At 47.7% G+C, this 19950-nt stretch overlaps 2 protein-coding genes across 2 annotated transcripts in view; one reads left to right on the plus strand and one right to left on the minus strand.

Moving 5' to 3' along the window:
* Positions 1-1014: 1014 nt before the first annotated feature.
* Positions 1015-4621, minus strand: MRPL40 (mitochondrial ribosomal protein L40). Its single transcript, XM_050746338.1, has 4 exons — positions 4433-4621; positions 3702-3785; positions 2195-2353; positions 1015-1452 (listed from the first exon to the last, which is right to left on the minus strand). The coding sequence occupies exons 1-4, from the start codon at positions 4483-4485 to the stop codon at positions 1128-1130; spliced, it is 621 nt and encodes a 206-aa protein (XP_050602295.1). The 5' UTR covers positions 4486-4621; the 3' UTR covers positions 1015-1127.
* A 733-nt stretch (positions 4622-5354) lies between these two features.
* Positions 5355-19950, plus strand: part of LOC126929776 (protein HIRA) — a 100445-nt gene continuing 85849 nt past the window's right edge. The window contains 1 exon segment of the mRNA XM_050746435.1: positions 5355-5599. Coding sequence (XP_050602392.1) covers positions 5563-5599 — 37 coding nt within the window. The 5' untranslated portion in view covers positions 5355-5562.

The following is a 19950-nucleotide window of genomic DNA, read 5'->3' on the forward strand; positions in this document are numbered from 1 at the left end:
CGCTGCCCCTGCCAGGCCTCACATCCTCGAGGACCACGGCATCTTTATTGACTAGTATGTCCCTGGCCTGCTCCACACTCTTCTACCTCCCCCTAACCCCAGCTGAACACACAAAGGTGTGTTTCTTTCCCATCAGGAAGGCCCTGCTTCTCTGCTCACCTTTCCAGCTGGCAACTTCCTTTCCCACCACTCCTCTGTTACTTTGACTCCTGTTGGTGGTATTTTCACTATACCCTCGGGATTTTTTACATTTTTTTTTTTCCCCATTTGAGGGCAGCGGTTGAGGTCTGTCATCTTCTTCCCATTACCTGGTGAAGGGCAGCCTCTGTCACCCCCATCCATCTCAGGTGAATTAACTTTTTTTTTTTTTTTTTTTGAGACGGAGTCTCACTCTGTCCCCCAGGCTGGGGTGCAGTTGCATGATCTCGGCTCACTGCAAGCTCCACCTCCCAGGTTCACACCATTCTCCTGCCTCAGCCTCCCGAGTAGCCGGGACTACAGGCGCGTGCCACCATGCCCGGCTAATTTTTTTGTATTTTCAGTAGAGATGGGGTTTCACTCTGTTAGTCAGGGTGGTCTCAATCTCCTGACCTCATGTTGTGATCCACCCGCCTTGGCCTCCCAAAGTGCTGGGATTACAGGCGTGAGTCACTGAGCCCAGCCTGGTGAATTAATTTTAATTCTGGCTGGGTGTGGTGGCTGACACCTATAATCCCAGGGCTTTGGGAGGCCAAGGGAGGCAGATCACTTGAGGTCAGGAGTTCGAGACCAGCCTGGCCAACATGGCAAAATTCTGTCTCCTAAAAATACAAAAATTAGCCACCCGTGGTGGCGCACGCTTGTAATCTCAGATATTCGGGAGGCTGATGCAGTAGAATCGCTTGAACCAGAGAGACAGAGTTTGTAGTGAGCCGAGATTGTGTCACTGCACTCCAGTCTGGGCAACAGAGTGAGATTGTCTCAAAAAAAAAAATTAAAAATTAAAAAAAAATTCTAACACAAGACAAAGGAGCATTTTGATTCAACCAGTATTTATTAACAGCATGCCTGATTCTGCGGAAAGCAGACTTGAACCCTGGTCATTCCTACTCTCAGGGGCAGCACGTTAAGGATAGCAGCCTGCAAGTCTATTTCTTAAACTCCACTTGTGTGTACACCTTGGTGACGTCACTGTACTTGCCTTCAGGGGGCTGGTAGTTAGGGATCGGTGGTGTGTAACATGGCCCTTCCCTCTCAAAGGGGAACAGGTTGGGATCCCGCTTGATGGCCTCAGCATGGAGCTTCGGGGACTCGAGTCGCAGTTCCTCAAGAGCTTCCTGCTGGGCTTCTAGCATGGCCCTGATGGTGTCCCTCTCCATCTTATGCTCTTGCTGCTTGTACAAGGACCACTTCTTCAGAAGCAGAGCTCTCCTCTCAGTCTCCTCAAAGGTGAGCTCCACCTGAGGCCGCTGTCTGCAAAGAAGCTAAGGGTTACCAACCTCACTGGCATGGAAGTCTGTGACTGCAACTGACGCAAGTATTCCCATTGCCAGACACAGACAGGACTTAGGAGATAAAACAAGTTTGGGACAAATTAAGAAATGGAATGTTGAATGTGGCTGCAGCTGCAACTGATGCTGGGAACCAAGGTCATTTGCTTTCTGTCAGAAGAACAGATGGTCTGAGGAGACTGGTAGGACTTCCTCTGCCCAGGCAAATACTCCCTTGGATGAGAGGTGACTTTAACACCTGCCCCTTTATAGATGGTGCACACTGCTTACAAAATGGCAGCAGAAACTGTTAACCCTGCACACAGTAGAATCCCAACAAATACCAACTAAAGGTATCTGCATGATAAAACAAGAGACCAAGTGTTTTCTACTGTTAGGATGAGGCGAGGGCTTCAGACTCCAGGCCCAAAGGATCAGAAACAGCCAAGACTCCTCATGCATGACAGCAAAAACATGAACTCCAGAGCAGTGCTTAAGCATCTGGATTATTAGATATCTTAAGTTCTTTCCCACCCAGAGCCATTCAAGAGTACCACCCAAGGATGCTTTCTCCTGATCCCAAAAGAAGCAAGGACTCATTAGGGCCAAGTCAGCTCAAGCCTACTGACCAATTACTATCACAGGTGTGAACTACAGACACCACTACCTGAAGTTGATAGAACTCCTTTGTGCTGAGGACTTCATCCCTAGAGAAGGATCCTTACCTTGCTTTATCCAAGAACTTTAGAGGGGTAATAAAATCTTCAATAGGAATTAGCTCTTGACTAGCCTTTTCCAGTTTTCGGATCCTTCTTTTCAAGCGCTCCTTTGCTGCTTGGTCTTTTTTAGGATCTACTTTCTTCTTCTTTCGAAGAGGTTCTGATCTAATAGATAAAGCAAATATTAAACATTTTCCTCTTCAGTCTCATGAACCTACGGAGAGACAAAATGGTAAGTACCCCAAATTGACCTCTCCACTGGGGGAAGGAGCTGTGCATAACTGACTCGTGAGCTCAGTGTGGTGAGGAGGTACTCCACCCCAGAGTACTTGTGAGAACTGTGTGGGTGCCATCAATTACAAGAAACAGTACAAAAGCAGCTGGGCGCAGTGGCTCACACCTGTAATCCCAGCACTTTGGGAGGCAAAGGTGGGCAGATTGCCCAATGTCAGGAGTTCGAGACCAGCCTAGCCAACATGGCGAAACCCTGTCCCTACTAAAAATACAAAAATGAGCCAGGTGTGGTGGTGCGCACCTATAATCCCAGCTTCTCAGGAAGCTGAGGCAGGAGAATCACTTGAGCCTGGGAGGCAGAGGTTGCAGTGGGACGAGATTGTGCCACTGCACTCCAGCTTGGGTAACAGAGCAAGACTCTGTCTCAAAAAAAAAAGTACAAAAGCAACAAGGGGCATCAGAGTATAAAATCAGGGGAAGTGTTCCTCTTTACTGCTGGGATTCAGGTGTGCCTTGGGATTACATTCAAAAGTGAAAATACCAAACTGTTGGATTAGGAGCTCATTACTATTAAAATTGATTTGTGGGCCATGTGTGGGCTGGCCTGTAATCCCAGCACTTTGGGAGGTTGAGGTGGGTGGATCACCTGAGGTCAGGAGTTCGAGACCAGCCTGACCAACATGGTAAAACCCCATCTCTACTAGAAATACAAAAATTAGCCGGGCGTGGTGATTGGCACCTGTAATCCCAGCTAGTTGGGAGGCTGAGGCAGGAGAATGGCATGAACCCAGGAGGCGGAGGTTACAGTGATCCAAGGTCACACCACTGCACTCTAGCCTGGGTGACACAGTGAGACTCCATCTCAAAAAAAAAAAAAAAAGGAAGAATCAAATCCTTTACCATCAAGATTGACTGAATCAAGATTGACTAGAAAGAGTCAAGAGTGCCAGATGGAAATACCTTTAATACTTGCATCTTCCCCACACTCTCCAGGGCCTCAGAATGGGCAGGGAAGAGGAAGGCTCATGGAGAAAGAGAAACTTAAGCTGTGTCCTTTAAAACACACAAGAATCCCTTCCAGGAGAATACTTATTTAAACTGCTTAAATTTTAAAAATTACAAACAGCAACCTATGGTATGGAAAATATTGGAAAGACAGAACTGAGAAACTTTGTAGGCTGTTAATTTTGCAAACCACACATCCAGCAGTCTAGCTTTGTTCTCTACACATCGAATGACACCTATACCCCCAGAAGTCAGGCCCGCGGTTGAGTTTTACCTCATGGGAATGAGTTCCCAGAAAGACAACAATGATGCTCGCTGGTGAGTATTTCTAATCTGCCTCTGCCAAGTTCCCAGAAGCCTGAAAGACACAAGAGTATGTATAAATACTGATTCTCGAGACCAGGCGCGGTGGCAAACGTCTGTAATCCCGGCACTTTGGGAGGCCGAGGCGGGTGGATGGTGAGGTCAGGAGTTCAAGACCAGCCTGGCCAACATGGTGAAACCCCGTCTCTATCAAAAATACAAAAATCAGCCGGGCGTGGTGGCGGGCGCCTGTAATCCCAGCTACTCGGGAGGCCGGGGCAGAACTGCTTGAACCTGGGAGGCAGAGGTTGCAGTGAGCCGAAATCGCGCCACTGCACTCCAGCCTAGGCGACAGTGAGAAACTCTTGTCTCAAATATCTCATTCTCTCCCACTTCACAGGAAAATAAAAAATTACAATGCTCCCGAACCCGGGGCACTTGTAACTACTTGATGTGACAGCAAGGTCAACGTGAGAGATTTTTCAAAATCTTTCGTTCACACCACAGAGGACTTGGGCAGGACCCCTGCTCGCCAGGGTGCTCAGATTTTCATGCATAAGAGTCATGATCAGATATGGCTCATCCCTGAGATATTCGTGGACTGGGAAGCGAGCAGGGAGCACAGGCGAGTCCCGGCGGACAGGCGCAAAGACCCCGCAGGCGCCCTGGGCACTCCGCTACCCGGTCGACGTCCACACTCACCCGCTCGTCGGGCGCAGGGTTAGCGAGACACCTCGCAGCACGTAGGCCGTCATGGCTACCCTCGCCGCTTCCGGGCGTGCGCCCCTCCGCAGTCCGACCCGCGGTGCCCCCTGCTGAGGTCCGGCAGACCAGCCGCCCAGCGCTCAGGCGTTCCGGCAGCAGGGGCTGGGACGCGCTTGTCCCCGCCCCCGACGCAGCCCCGCCTCGGGCGTCCGCTGCGCACACAAGAGCGCCTAGCGTTTCACGCGGCTGAGGGTCCTCCCTTCCGTCCCCGCCCTGGGCTGCGAGTGCGCCTCTGCAGCGGGCCCTGTCCCGCCAGCCAGGCCCTAGCCGGTTGGTCGGTCTGCGCCCTCGCGCGGGCCTCGACCCTGCAATGCAACCGGTGCGGCCGAGGGGCGTCCCTCTGCTCCTCCGAGTCCAAATGTTCACGTCTAGGCAAACGGCCCCGATCTTCCAATAAACACGTCCGCCCCAGCCTCCCCGACCAGGGTTGGCTCGTTCCCCTCATTCGTTCGAGTCCGAAGCCAGGGTCACATTCCGGCGCCGGCGCGGAGGCTGGCGCTCGCAAGATGCCCAATAGCGCGTGTTGATGAATGACGGAAGCTAGTTAATAAGTCGGACTCAGACTGGCGAGGCAGAGCTGGTGACGGGCGGTCCACGCCACCTGGGCCCCGCCTGCCTCTGCGACCGGCCCGGGTTGCAACTCCAGGCCCCGCTCGCTGTCCGCCGTCCAGGCGAACCGCCCCTTTTGGGGCGTCCGCGCCCGGGCCCGACCCGAAGCCCCTGCCAGCCGAGGAGCCGGGGCGGCCCAGTCCGCGTGGGGAGCGGTTTCCCGCCGGGGCGATTTGGCAGGTGCGCGCCGTGACTTCCGGCGTTGCCCGGGAGCCGCCTGAGGAGGAGCGGCGCAGGGGATGCGGCTGTGGTGGCGGCGGCGGCGGCCGAGCGCGGGGGGCGGCTGTGGCGGCGGAGGGGGGCGCGGGCCGGCGATGGCGCGGCGGCCCTGAGGGCGCGGGGCGGGCGGCGGCCGGAGGGCGGGCGGCGCGGGAGGAAGCGGCGGCGGTGGCTCCATGGCCCGGGCGCGCTGAGGGACCCGGCTCTCGCCTCAGCCCGGCGGCGGCGGCGGCCGAACAATGAAGCTCCTGAAGCCGACCTGGGTCAACCACAATGGTGAGTGCGCGCAGGGGTCCCGGGAGGCCGAGCCCGCAGTCGGGTCGGGGTCTGTTGTCGAGTCGGGGCGCGCGCAAGTCCTGCCTGCCTCGCCCCTGACGCCCGGTACCCGGTGCCCAAGCCAAGAAGCCGGCGGGAGCGGACTTTGCCCTCAGCGCGGGGAGGCCGGTGAGCCCCAGCACGTGCTCCGGGTTGACCGCAGCGAAGGCCATCTTCGCCCCTGGCCCTTGCTCTGAGTCTTCCGCTGCCCACCTGTGGTCCCTGGAGGGGCCCCGGCCTGGCTCCCAGGAGCGGGCCTTGGTGCCGGCCAGTGCCTTCCACTGGTCTGCATCGCCCGGGAAGTACTCAGACAGTCCTGAAGGTGAAACCGGGACGAAATCCCCCTTGTGGCCTTTCAGTGGCAGGGTGAAGATCTGAAATCTGCAAGAGGGACTGTTACTGCCCCTCTGGATCTGGTGACAGTGCCCCCAGTTGGGGAATTGTGGTCCCTGAATAGGAGGGCTTGGGGGCCCAGGGTCCCCGCCGAATGATCCACGATTAATGCTGAGCTGGGACGTCAGGGTGAACTAGGGTTGGGCACAGGTGTGTTCTAGGAGAGGGGCTTCCTTAGCTCTGTGGCGGTGGCCTCTAAGCACACCCTTGGGGAACAGACTCATCCGCCCCGTATCTTGACCCTGATACAGAGAGACTAGTGGTAATCAGTTTCGTCATAGTTCTGCCTTGTTGGCAGAACTGCTGCAAGAGTTGGTGTTTGCTCCCCAGGGAGATGAAAAAAAGCGCACCCCCTCCCCCACCCCACTCTGCTGACAGCACTGTAGCACAGAAATCAACCCAGGGAGACTCCTGCAGCCCAGGGCCTGATTCTGGCCTGTCTCTGACTCTTGACAGGCAAGAGTCACCCTGATCAGGTCACCCTGATGCTGTCTTGTTCCTCATTTCTACTTTGCAATGCGACTAGAGGGTGCTACCGTTTTCTTTAAGAGCGAGAAGAATAGATACTTTAACATGTGGCTTTTTCGTTTTGAATTTGGTCCCAGAATGCTCTCTACTACCACAACTAAACTGAACTGATAATGTCTGTGTTCTCCTGCTACCTCTCTCCCTTTCCATCTTATGTGATGTCTTTCCCATTTTTCAGGGACTAGGTGAGGTCACGTGTTTCTTTTGAAACGGTTCATCCTGAGTTACCCTGGTAGATGTGCTGTATCACTGTCTGTGTGTTTTGCCTTGCATGGAAGGTGTTGGGGGGTACTTTCCATATGCCCCCAGGGTAGGGACTGCCTCAATCCCTTCTGTATGCCCTGCTGCATTGAGCAACCTCTTCCACATGATGGGTATGTGATAAATATTGGCTGAAACAGGTCAGAAAGGTGAGGTTTTCATAATTTATCAAGATGAAGTTAGGTTTACAGTGCATGAAAGCAGAAGTCTTGAGTTTCAGTTTCATTTCTCCTCTTGATCTCCAAGAGCGTTTCCTGATGTGTACTGTGCAGATCTTTCCCTGGAGAACTGGACAAATGTTGTAATTATGAATTATGATGCTTGTGATTAGGAAAGGAAAAATGTTATTATGAACTAGTTTACTGTGTGAAGGTCTGATGGAATTTTTATGTTAAAATGCTTTACCTAAATCAGTTTGTGTGAATAGCCTACCCTTCTCCAGCCTCTCCTCTACTGTCAGGTAACTTGTTCCTTTTTGATAAGCTCCTTTGTAGGCCAAAAGTTTTATTCTGTGTAAACATAAGTAAGTCAACATGCTTAAGTGATGAACTAGGTACAAATGAATAAGAGACTACACTCAAATCAGCAGCCAAGTGCATCAGCCTGGCGGAGCAAGCACAACAGTGGCCCTTGTTGCTGAGGGCCTCTCTACAGCCCTAGAACAGAGCATGATAATATCTGTTCTAACCACTTCACAGTATGCTCGTGATACTCAGTTGGGAGCGTAGATACAAAAACGCTCCCCAAACTGTAAAGTGCTTTAGAAATCTGAGATAATAAGTAATAATAAAAAGAGGTTGGGCATGGTGGCTCACACCTGTAATCCCAGCACTTTGGGAAGCTGAGGTGGGTGGATCAAGAGGTCAAGAGATTGAGACCACCCTGGCCAATATGGTGAAACCCCATCTCTACTAAAAATACGAAAATTAGCTGAGTGTGGTGGCGCGCACCTGTAGTCCCAGCTACTCGGGAGGCTGAGGCAGAAGAATTGCTTGAACCCGAGAGGTAGAGATTGCAGTAAGCTGAGATTGCGCCACTGCACTGCAGCCTGGCAGAGCGAGACTCCATCTCAAAGGAAAAAAAAAGATATGACGACTCTGGCAGGATGGGATTTAATTTCTTTTAAACTTGTTCTTTGTCAAATTTCCTTTCTTTTAAAATTTCATGGAATGTTCAGAAGGACTGTCAGAGGTAAATTACCACTGCCCTGGAAGAAATGATGCTGGTCTGAATCACTGCTGAGCAGGCCTTTAAAGACTATAGGAGTATTGGTGGCTGCTGGGAGCAGGGGCTGCTCAGCCAATAGCCTAAGGGGGGGGTAGTGGCCAATAAAATTGTGCTTGCTTTTGGAAAGCACATCATTGCACTTTCTGGCTTCCTCGTACTGTATTCATGTCTCCTATCTCATGAAGCATGAAAATAACTTTTTTTTTTTTAATAGAAATGGGATCTTGCACTGTTGCCCAGACTCAAATGCCTGGGCTCAAGGGATCTTCCTGTCTCAGCATCCTGAGTAGCTGGGACTACAGGCGTGAGCCACTGCACCCAGCATGAACATAGTTTTTCTGTTTTTCGAGAGTCTGAAGGGGGAAGTAGCAGAGAGCTCAACATTTTTCTCTGGTGTGGCAGAGAATCCATTCAAAGTAGAGAGGGCAGCTATGACAGGGAAAGAAGTATTTGTTGAAGTGTAGGTGTGCTATGGTCTCCATTTTCTTGGCTGATAATAGAGAAACCTCTAAGGGAGGGTTTCCCAACTTCAGCAGGTTAACGTTTTGGGCCATAAGATTGTGTGATTGTCATCTCTGTTATGGAATGTTTCTAGTATCCTTGGCCTCTACCCACCAGGTGCCAGTAGCACTTCACAACCACCACCTAGTTGTATCAACCAAAAATATCTCCAGTCATTGCCAATGTCCATTGGTAGCCAAAATCACCCCCAGTTGAGAAGCACTTGTCTAAGGTTATCAATAAGTTTATCTTGAAGTTGTCACATTGCAGTGAAATGAGCCTTGAATGTAGAATCAGACTGGGTTCAAAACTGCATCATTTACTAGCTGTAAATTTTTGGACTTATAACTCTACTTCTGGGCCTTGGTAAAATAAAACTGACCTCTTCCATTTTATCCTGTGACCAAATATAAAAGATTGTTAAATTGAGATATATAATAATAGCTATCATTTATATAGAAGTTATGTGTGTCAGGTATTGTTCATACATACACATTTTATTTTGTGTTCTTGGATATAGTATTCTCTATATATTTTATTTTAGAATTGACCAAAATAAGCTTCATTTCTAAGTTAGATTAAGGTCAGAAAGTGAAAACAACTAGGTTTCTGGTTTTAAAGCTTGTAGAAATATGGAGTTTGTATGTTTAGAAAATCTCACTGAGATTCATGACTCTTCCCAACTCTGGGCCTTTGCTCCTGAGTTTTTTCTGGAATTCATGCTTGGGCAGACAGCTCTCATGCTCAGCTCTTTGGTGAATCTCATTCTAGCCAAGAGGGCCAGGACTGAAAGAACTCTTGTCCACCTTTGGCCTCTGGTTCACACTTTGATGGCAGTGTTATGAAAAGGGATTTGGGAAATTTTCAAGAACAGGATAATTTCCCAGTAATCACATGACCTTATGGTGTGTGTTTTCTCCTGTCCTGCAACTGGATTATTTTTACCCCTACCTTGTGTCATTCTGAAAAGGATTTGAAGCTGTCCTACTGAGACCTCAGCATGAAAATTAAATAATTCAGCTTGAAGGGAAAATGTAGGCAGAATCGTATAATGATAAAGTCAGGAGTGGGTGGGTAAGATCCAGCCTGCTGCCGGAGGGCACTGCAGACCTATGTCTGATAATTGTCAGGGAAAGGATCCTAATGGTGAGGTTATATGATTGCAGTGGTTGAGAGATAAACTTGGCAGTTGCTCTAAATCAGTGATTCTACAAGGCAATGTCTAGAGACATTTGTGGTTGTCACAACAGGGTTGGGCAGGGTAAGTGTTGCTGGCATCAAGTGGGTAGAGGAGAAATCTACTGTTAAACATCCTATAGCATGCAGGACAGCCCACACATGGAGAACTGTCTAGCCCCAAATATCAATAGTGCTAAGGGTGAGAAACCCTGCTCTGAATAAGTTATTTGCCTTTTGGTGTATTTGTCTTATAGTTACGACTAGACTGTAAGTTTCTTGAGGACAAGAATTTTGTCTTCTGTTTTTGGAATCAGATATCCTGCTCTGGAGTCTCTGTGCCCTGCTGCTTACTAGATATGTGACGAAAAGTTTTTCCATCTCTTTTCCTAATCTGTTCATGAAGTCAATAATTTTTGCCCCACCTGCTCCATATGATAGCTCAGAAAATGCAGATTCTCTCAGCAATTTCTCTCCTGACCTTTGCCTGAAGACAGTAGGCTGATTTAGGAAAATAACCAGAGTACATCTGAAGAGTCAGAAGAAAACTGGGTGAGATTTTGCTGTGGATTTTTCACTAATTTATGCAACAAACATTGAACCTAGAAGGTAAGAGTTCTGGGGGGTCCAGGGGTAAATAAGGCTCTCTCTGAATGGAAAGCTGTGTGGAAGATAGATGAGAGATTGACATACAAACCATATTCTAGAATGCAGGGCAGGGGAAACAGGAGCTAGAGGAATAAGCATGATAGCCCAAGGAGGAAGGGCACTTCTCCAGCAGAGTCGGGTTTGTGGATGTGTCCTTGGACTGAACCCTGACGTGACTAGAATTGTGATGGCAGAGAAGGTGCTACAGCACATGAGACCATCAGGAGAAAAGGCCCAGAGGGTGAAAGCATTTAGGAAAAGACATAGAACATGTTAGGAGGGAGGCTAAACAGGGCAAGAGGGAGAATGGGGCTGGGAGGCAGAGCCTTGCCAGCAGCTTGAACTTCCTTCTTGGGGTTAGGGGAGGAGAGCATTGAGGCTTCTGAGGAAGCTGGATAAAACACCCAACCTGTGTCTTAGGAAGGCCCTGAAGGAGTTAGGAGTTTCCAGCCTTGGTGAGATGCTCAGGGAGACAGGGAGGTCACAGGTGATGGAGGTGAGAAATAGAGAGGCACTAAAGACAGGGTAAAGGTAGAATTAATGGGACTTGGCCATATAGGCAGGTGACTGTAGATTTGGGCCACTCTGAGTTTACTTATTTATTTATTTTATTTATTTATTTTGAGACAGTCTAGCTCTGTCACCCAGGCTGGAGTGCAGTGGCATGATCTCGGCTCACTGCAACTTCCGCCTCCCGGTTCGAGTGTTTCTCCTATCTCAGCCTCCCGAGTAGCTGGGATTACAGGCACATGCCACCACGCCTGGCTAATTTTTGTATTTTTAGTATTTGGTATTTAGTATTTTTGTATTTTTAATACATATTTTTGCCATGTTGGTCTGGCTGGTCTCGAACTCCTGACCTCAGGTGATCCACCTGCCTTGGCCTCCCAAAGTACTAGTATTACAGGTATGAGCCACCGCGCCCAGCCACTCTCTGAATTTTTTTCTTTAATACGCTGGAGAAAGAGTATGGATGAAGGCTAGGAAATGGGATTTTCTTAAACATTTGTTTTACTCTAAGAAGTGGTTGAAAAGCTATTTTCATTTCATGAGCAGAATCATAGTTACACAGCTGGGAGGGACTTCTGGGGAGGTTCTGGCCTTGACCACTGAAGCCAAGTAGGAGACCTGCTGCCACTGTGCTGATCTTGGGTCCTACTGGTGACCAGGAAGAGGATGCTCTGTGTCTGGCTTGACCCCTCCCTTTCCCCAGAGGTTGCCAGCATGTTCTGTTCATCCGGGGTGTTTGCCTAGGGACTGCAGAGGTATCTAGCACATGAACCAGAGGTATGGAATGGGCCCTGGGGACCAAAAATTTATGCAAAGTACATTTTATCATCCTGCCAGAGTCAGCAACAACACCTGGAAGTGAGTGGGATTGTGAACAGTGTGCATATTGTCAAACAGCACAAAAGGAGAGTTGCAAATATTGTAGGATTGCCTGCCTTGTTCCTTGTTAGCAGAACCCCAATTTTTTTGGTCTGCCTTCTGCAGGCCAAGCTGCTGATAGCCCTAAGCTGGTGTGTGGGTAAGTGCCAAAGATTTGTTGAGGAACAGCTATGTAATGCCATTTCGGCCCTTGAGACTGGGAGGGGACGTCTGCTGGAACCTCCTAGGTAATTAGATAAGAGGAGATGCTTGAAAGACCAGTCTCTTCTGCTGGACTTTACTAGGTCTGTGTGTAAAAGCCAGCTTTTGTCCGTGAGGATGGGGCCAACACTGATTACAGGAGAGGAAGACAGAGGGACATGTCTCTTTAAGTTGCTAAATTAATGCACCCTGAAGCTGACCTATCTCAGGACTTGTTATATATGATAGAGAATTACCCTTGAAATTCTCTATGACTTGCAGCAGTACAGTTTGCAGATGGAAACAGGCTGAGTGAGATGAGGTGACCCCCCCACCCCCAAGATTCCTCTAGAAGTGATGGAGATGTGTTGAGAGTCACACTTAGACTCCAACCCAAGCCCAGACTTACTCTTTCTAATTTGCTAAGCACTGGCCTCTGTGCTGAGACTGGCCACTCTGTCCTGGAGAACTTCAAGCCCATTTCCTCCTCAGAAGGACAGCTTTCAGAAACCATGTGATACAACATGGGACCAGGAGTCTGGTCCCTGGAGCTTGTCCTCTGACTGCTTCTGTAGCCATTCTGAGTGCCTTGGGGCTTCTAACCTGGTAGGTTTCTCCTGAAGTGTGCTTGGTGAGCCTTCTCTGGCATTTGGTTTTCAAGAGTTCTCTGGTTGTGGGGTATCGAGAATGTTTTCAGTGAGAAGCCCAAGGGAGAGGTCTGTGCCCCAGCCTTGGACTTTGGGTCTTCCCCATTGGCCTGATTGGTCCAACCAGGTCATGTGCCCTCTCTTGCATCAGTCATCGTTGCCTACTGGCTTACATAAGGGACACAGTGGATATCTGAATAAAAATGGAGTTGTATTAGATACCTCCCCGGGGGAACATACGCTCCTGGAAAACAGACTTTGTCTTTGCTCATGCCCTTTTCCCAGGGCCAGGAATGGTACTTGGTACACACCATAGTAGTCACTCAGTAAATGTTGAAGGAGTGCTGAGTGCTGGAAGTTGGTGATGGAAAGTGACTAATGGATGGGCAGCTAACAGTGTCTGTTGTGCTTGGCTGGTAGAGTTGATGTGCTGCACATAAACTTCTTGTTCATCCTGGCTGGCTCTTTCTGGTGGAATCTGCTGGCAATTCCAATGATGAGGGGAAACACTCTGCCCAAGCCTTACCCAAGGAGTTCATTTACATGATTCTGTCTTCTGGAGCTTTCCATTTTAGGAAAGGAAGTGGATGAAACAGATAGCAAATGGTTTTAAAACACTCCTGGCAAAAAGAAAACCCATTTAGATTAACATTTGTTGCTCCTCAAAGCATTATCTGCCTCGATGCATTAAAAAACCTAGGGTAGGCCAATTCCCTGGGAGGCTACCCTGGCAAAAACCGTTGTGGTGACGACCAGACAGAAGGGACAGGTCCAGGGATAGACCTACATTGGAGCGAACTCCAGGTCTGCTTCATTCTCTAACAGAAGGTCTCACATAGAAAAGACACTTGATAAATTCACTACTGTTTTAAGAACTGAAAATGTATGTGCATGTGTGCGTGTGTGTGTGTGTGTGTGCGCGCGTGTGTGTGTGTGTGTGTGTTTTCAGCTCTTAAAACAGCAGTGAACCAAGCAACATGCCAGGCTCTTGAGGAGCAGCCTGTTATGCATCCTGGCCAGTGAGACTGAGATGGGATCTGCTGGGGGTTTCCTGTGTAAGTGGAAAAGAGATGTGGGAGGGGAGCTTCCTGGTAAGACACAGCGGAATCACAAACAAGATCCTGTGAATTGGAGAAACAGCAGACTTAGAGATGAGGAATGATGAGGCAGAGGCCGGGGATAGACAGGTTTAAATGGGATGCTTTGGCAAAGTCTGAGTGAAAAGGTAGCATTTGAGCAAGGACCTTGTTGCACGAGTCAAATTCTGAGCTGGAGATTTTTGCATGCAGGATTATTGGAGAGGGCTCTTGGAATCCACACCAATGAAGGAGGGAGGGAAGCAGGACCAGACAGAGGGAGAAGGCAAGCTGTGATGTAAGCACAGAGAAAGCCACAGCCAGCCCTGCTGGGAGTTCTGGCGCTGGGGAAGCCCTTTAGAGTTGTCCTGGATTGGGGTGGGGGACCCAGGCCCTTTACTCCTGTGTCCACAGCCTGGATATAGGCTGTTTTGGGAAGGATACCTGACCTTGCCAAAGGAGTTCTTCCACTGAGGGCAGGTCTGACCTGGAGAAAGACTATGCAGGGAGCTGTTGGGGCTGCCAACACTCCACAGATAGCTGTGGGAATGTGCTTTAGTCCCTGGAGGGTAGGGACCTGGGCATGATACCACAGCATTCACTGCAGGCCTGATGGAGATGAGGAAGGTGCCATCTGAGGGAAGACCATTCCAGGCAGAAAGAAAAGCTGGAACTTACCTGGAGGGTTTGAGCAGTAGCATGGATGTCATTGTGGTTGGAGCAAGGCAACAGCTGTGAGAGAGGAGGCCAGAGAGAGAATACCAGACTGACTGGGAGAGCCTAGTAGGCTACTAGAAGGCATTGATTCTCCCTGCAAGGGGAGTAGAGGATGACTGTGATCTGACGTGGGTTTTAGAGATCTTTCTGACTGCTACATGGAGACTAGATTCGTTGTGGGGGACCGGGGGAGAGAGGAGCCAGGAGACCAGTTATAACGCTAACTACTGGTAGTAATCCAAGCAAGAGATGGTCTGGATCAGGATGGTGATGGCTGTGATGGAGAGAAATGGTTGGAGCTGGTGGAGGAGACTGTGTGTGTGTGTATGTGTATGTAATACATTACATGTATATATGTGTTTATATTTATATGTGTGTTTTATATATATTATATATAATGTATATAACATATGTTATATATTTTATATGTATTTTTATGTATATATATAAAAAACACATTCTTTTCAGGTATAATTTACATAATAAAATGTCCAGACCTTAAATGTATAATGTGTTGAATTTTGACAAATTAATGTACTTTGTAACCTGTTCCCTGATAAAGATAAGGAACATTTGCATCTCTCCAGAAAGTCTGAGTTATGGGTATGTTGGGAAGGTAGTGTCAAATATGGGGTATGAGATAAAAGAGAACAGGCCAGGCACGGTGGCTCACACCTGTAATCCCAGCACTTTGAGAGGCTGAGGCAGGCAGATCACTTGAGGTCAGGAGTTCGAGACCAGCCTGGCCAACATGGCAAAAACCCGTCTCTACTGAAAATACAAAAATTAGCCAGGTGTGGTGGTGTGTACCTGTAGTCCCAGCAACTCGGGAGGCTGAGGCAGGAGAATTGCTTGAAACCCGGAGCGGGAGGCTGCAGTGAGCCGAGGTCACATCACTGCACTCCAGCCTGGGTGACGGAGCAAGACTCCATCTCATACACACACGCACACATACACAAAAGAGATAAGAGAGAACAGAAGGATGAGTTCCAGTCTAAGGGCAGAGTTGCTGCCTACTGAGCTCAGTAAGACTGTGAAAGAAGTTAGGAAAAATTAGAAAATGCACAAAGGAAAACACATTGTTAAAACTTTTAATGTGGTCTTTCAGACCATTTGGAAAAAAACAACTGGGTGATTTTGTGATTTTAGAAGACACATTATACAACTGTCTGAATTTTTTTAAGACTTTAGCCAAATCCCCATCAGTCACCGTAGCAAATCCAGTGTCTTTGGTGTATAGCCTCCCTTACAGACCTTGCATTGTACAGATAACTGGCATAGCTAAAATGTTACTGTGCTTTTTTTTTTTTTTAATTGAGACGGAGTTTTGCTCTTGTTGCCCAGGCTGGAGTGCAATGGTGCGACCTCAGCTCACTGCAATCTCTGCCTCCAGGGTTTGAACAATTCTCCTGCCTCAGCCTTCCGATTAGCTGGGATTACAGGCACGAGCCACCACGCCCAACTAATTTTTTGTATTTTTAGTAGAAATGGGGTTTCACCATGTTGGCCAGGCTGGTCTTGAACTCCTGACCTCAGGTAATCCACCTGCCTTGGCCTCCCAAAGTGCTGGGATTACAGGCGTGAGCCACTGCGCCCAGCCTGCTGTGCATTTTTCACTTAAATAGTAGTGTAGGTTTGTTGTCTTCTTAATTGTGGTTGTTGTTGAGCTGGCAGATTTTTCCCCTGTGGAAATGTAGCTTTTAATTTTCTAGTGGAAGTAGGTGGAAGGGACTAGATTTATAGGAGTACATTTTGCAGATAACTTTTTGTTGTTAAATTTAAGGGATATAAGTGCAGTTTTGTTACATGGATATGTTGCTTAGTGGTGAAGTCTGGGCTTTTAGTGCAACCATGATATACATTGTACCCTTGCAGATAACTTTTTTTTAAGAGACAAGGTCTTTGTCGCTCAGGATGGAGTGCAGTGGCATGACCTTAGTTCATGGCAGCCTTGAGCTCCTGGGCTCGAGTAGTCCTCCTGTGCAGATAGTTTTTAGGGAATACCTCTGTTCCGCAAAATGAGAGGGGAAAGAAGTATAAAGAAACAGAAATGCCTTTTACCAAAACTTTTTTTTTTTTTTTTTTTTTTTTTTTTTTTTTTGAGACAGTTTCTTTTTGTTGCCCAGGCTGGAGTGCAGTGACGTGATCACGGCTCACTGCAGCCTCAACCTCCTGGGCTCAATAGATCCTCCCGCCTCAACCTCCTGAGTAGCTGGGACTACAGGCTTGCACCACCACTCCTGGGTAATTTTTGTGTTTTGTTTTGAATTTGTTTGTTTTGTTTTGAATAGATGGGGTTCACCATCTCTACAAATTCTCTCGAATTCCTCAGAGCAAGTGATCTGCCTGCCTTGGCCTCCCAAAGTGCTGGGATTACAGGAGTGAGCCACTGTGCCCAGTCTCAAAACTTTGTTGATCATATGTTGGCAGATGCTTCAGGAGAAGTGATTAAGGTCTCCTACATGATATACCTGTGACATTTTTCCACTTTAGTTTGTGGTGTGCGCGCGCGCGTGCGCGCGCACACACACACACACACACACACACAATGGTTGTATGGTGCAACAGCTTCCTTCCTGTGCTGTTTTCAGTCTCTTAGGCATCTGACACCTATGAGATATCATTGTGTTGTGCTTACTAAAGAAGATAGGGATAGTTTTTGTGGTCGAAAGTGGTAGAGATAACAGCAGCAGATGACTCTGTGAACCAGCCAAGGGTGTGCTTCCCACCTGCAGGCAGTTGGTGAAATCTGAGTCCCTACAGCAGGAGATCAGGAGCCTGCCTTCCAAAGATTGTTACACAGGTGATACTGAAGGTGTGTTTGAATGCAGTGCTTCTGTCAAGAGCTTTCTCTAGCCATTCAACAGCAACAAGTATTTATTGTTGTGCCTGTTATGTGCCAAGCCACAGCTCTGGGTCCTGAAGATGAATTAGTGAATAAAACAGACAAAACAGCCGATCTACTTACTGGAGTTTACATTCTAGTGGGCAGAGTAGACAGATACAATAAAGGAAATTAGTATGTAAGAAATTCCCGAGGAAACAAGTAGATCAGGACTAAGGGGATTTGTTGTGCCGTGTTGGGGAAGTAATCCTTTAAATCAGAGTTGTTAGGGTAGACCTCAGTGTGAGGGTGACATTGAGCAAAGACCTGAAGGAGGCAAGGAAGAGTCAGTACAAGGCCCAAGATAGGAGTGCACCTGGTACAGTCCAAGAAGAGTAGGACCAGTGATGGTGGGGGTTAGTAGGAGATGAGGTCAGAAAAGTTGTGGGGGTGGGGTGGCTATTGTGCAAGGATTGTTGGCCTCTCCTCTCAAGGTCTGGCCTTAACTGTGTTGGGGCAGACAGTGGGTAGAGAAGGTTTGGTGGAAAGATCAGACCGTTATAGAGAAGATCAGGGTGAGGTGTCTAGAAGGCAGTCAGCCATAGGAGTTACTTGCATATAGGTCACATTAGTGTGTTTCGCTGATGAGTTTCTCCAGAGGGATTGCTGCTTATAGAGTGTGCATATTGTCACCTGCACGTGAAAATAATCATTTTTATTATGACCTAACCTCTGGTGTTTGGATATTTACCTCTACTGCCTTATATGTTAGTACACACATGTATATATCGTTTTTTAAAAACAGGCCTTGTGTGTGTGTGTGTTTATTTCTTATCGAGATGATTATAGATTCACACCCAATTGTATGAAATACTGAGAAGGCACTTCTGGCCTTTGCCAGGTTTCTCCCAATGGTAACATTTTGCAAAACTGTAGTTGACATTGACATATGCTACCTATTTTTTAAAATTTATTTCCCCAGTTTTATTTGTACTTATTTGTACATGTGTATGTTTAATTCTATACAATTTTGTCACCTGTGCAGGTTCATGTATCTACCACTGCAGTCGAGATGCTGAACAGTTCCAACAATTTTTATATATTTTTTATTTTTTTGAGACGGAGTTTTGCTCTGTTGCCCAGGCTGGAGTGCAGTGGCGTGATCTTGGCTCACTGCAAGCTCTGCCTCCTGGGTTCATGCCATTCTCCTGCCTTAGCCTCCTGAGTAGCTGGGGCTACAGGTGCCTGCCACCACCATGCCCGGCTAATTTTTTTACGTATTTTTAGTAGAGACAGGGTTTCACCATGTTAGCCAGGATGGTGTTGATCTCCTGACCTCATGATCCGCCTGCCTCAGCCTCCCAAAGTGTTGGGATTACAGGCGTGAGCCACTGCACCCCGCCTACAATTTTTATAATTACACCCACCTCCCTCCTACACTCCTCCATTTTATTTATTTTTATTTTGGTTTTGTTTGGTTTTTATTAGCATTTTAAAAATTGTGGTCAAATACACACAATATAAAATTTACTATCTTGATCATTTTTAAGTATGTAATTCAGTACTGTCACAATTCACATTATTGTGCAACCAATCTCCGGAACATTTTCATCTTGCAAACCTTTATACTAGTTAAGCAACAACTCCCTGTTTTCCCCTCAACTCAGACCCTGGCAACCACCATTCTACTATGTGTTTCTATGAATTTGACTATTTGTAGATAGCTCATATAAGTGGAATCCTACAATATTTGTCTTTTTTCACTTACCATAGTGTCTTTGAGGTTCATCCACATTGTAGTGTGCATCAGAACTACTTTCCTTTTTAAGGCTAAATAATATTCCATTGTATGGATATACCACATTTTGTTCATCCGTTCATTGGTCAAGGGACACTTGGGTTGCTTCCACTTCTTTACTGTAGTGAATAGTGCTGCTATGAACATGGGTGTACAAATAGCTCTTCAAGACCCTTCTTTCTTTTGGTTATATACCCAGAAGTATAATTGCCAGATCACATGGTAATTGTATTTTTAACAAGGGTTATAATTTCTGTACACCCTCACCAACACTTCTTTCCTGAGGTTTTTTGTTAGTAACCATCTTTTTTTTTTTTTTTTTTTGAGACAGAGTCTCACTGTGTCGCCAGGCTGGAGTGCAGTGGTGGGATCTTGGCTCACTGCAACCTCCACCTCCCAGGTTCAAATGATTCTCCTGCCTCAGCCTCCTGAGTAGCTGGGACTACAGGCACACGCCACCGTGCCCAGCTAATTTTTTATTTTTAGTAGAGATGGGCTTTCACCATGTTGGCCAGGATGGTCTTGATCTCTTGACCTCTTGATCCGCCCACCTTAGCCTCCCAAAAGTGCTGAAATTACAAGCATGAGCCACTGCACCCAGCCATCAGTAGCCATCTTAATGGATGTGAGGTGATACGTAATTGGGGTTTTGACTTGCATTTTTCTACTGATTAGTGATGTTGACATCTTTTCATGTGCTTGTTGGTCATTTGTATATCTTTTTTTTTTTTTTTCCTCAAGATGGAGTCTCACACTGTCGCCCAGGCTGGAGTGCATTGGCACGATCTCAGCTCACTGCAACCTCTGCGCCCTGGGTTCAAGCGATTCTCCTGCTTCAGCCTCCAGAGTAGCTGGGACTACAGGCACCCACCACCATGCCTGGCAAATTTTTGTAGTTTTAGAAGAGACAGGGTTTCACCATGTTGGCCAGGCTGGTCTTGAATTCC

Source organism: Macaca thibetana, chromosome 10 (genome assembly GCF_024542745.1).
Source record: "Macaca thibetana thibetana isolate TM-01 chromosome 10, ASM2454274v1, whole genome shotgun sequence".
NCBI lineage: Eukaryota > Metazoa > Chordata > Mammalia > Primates > Cercopithecidae > Macaca > Macaca thibetana.

Bases quoted from the DNA above. Each gene is read 5' to 3' on its own strand.
- MRPL40 (XM_050746338.1), bottom strand. From the start codon at position 4,485: ATGACGGCCTACGTGCTGCGAGGTGTCTCGCTAACCCTGCGCCCGACG. The intron at 2,354-3,701 runs GTAAAACTCAAC...TTTATCTATTAG, and splicing joins TGGGAACTCATTCCCATGAG to ATCAGAACCTCTTCGAAAGA. The intron at 1,453-2,194 runs GTAAGGATCCTT...GCTTCTTTGCAG, and splicing joins AAGTTCTTGGATAAAGCAAG to ACAGCGGCCTCAGGTGGAGC.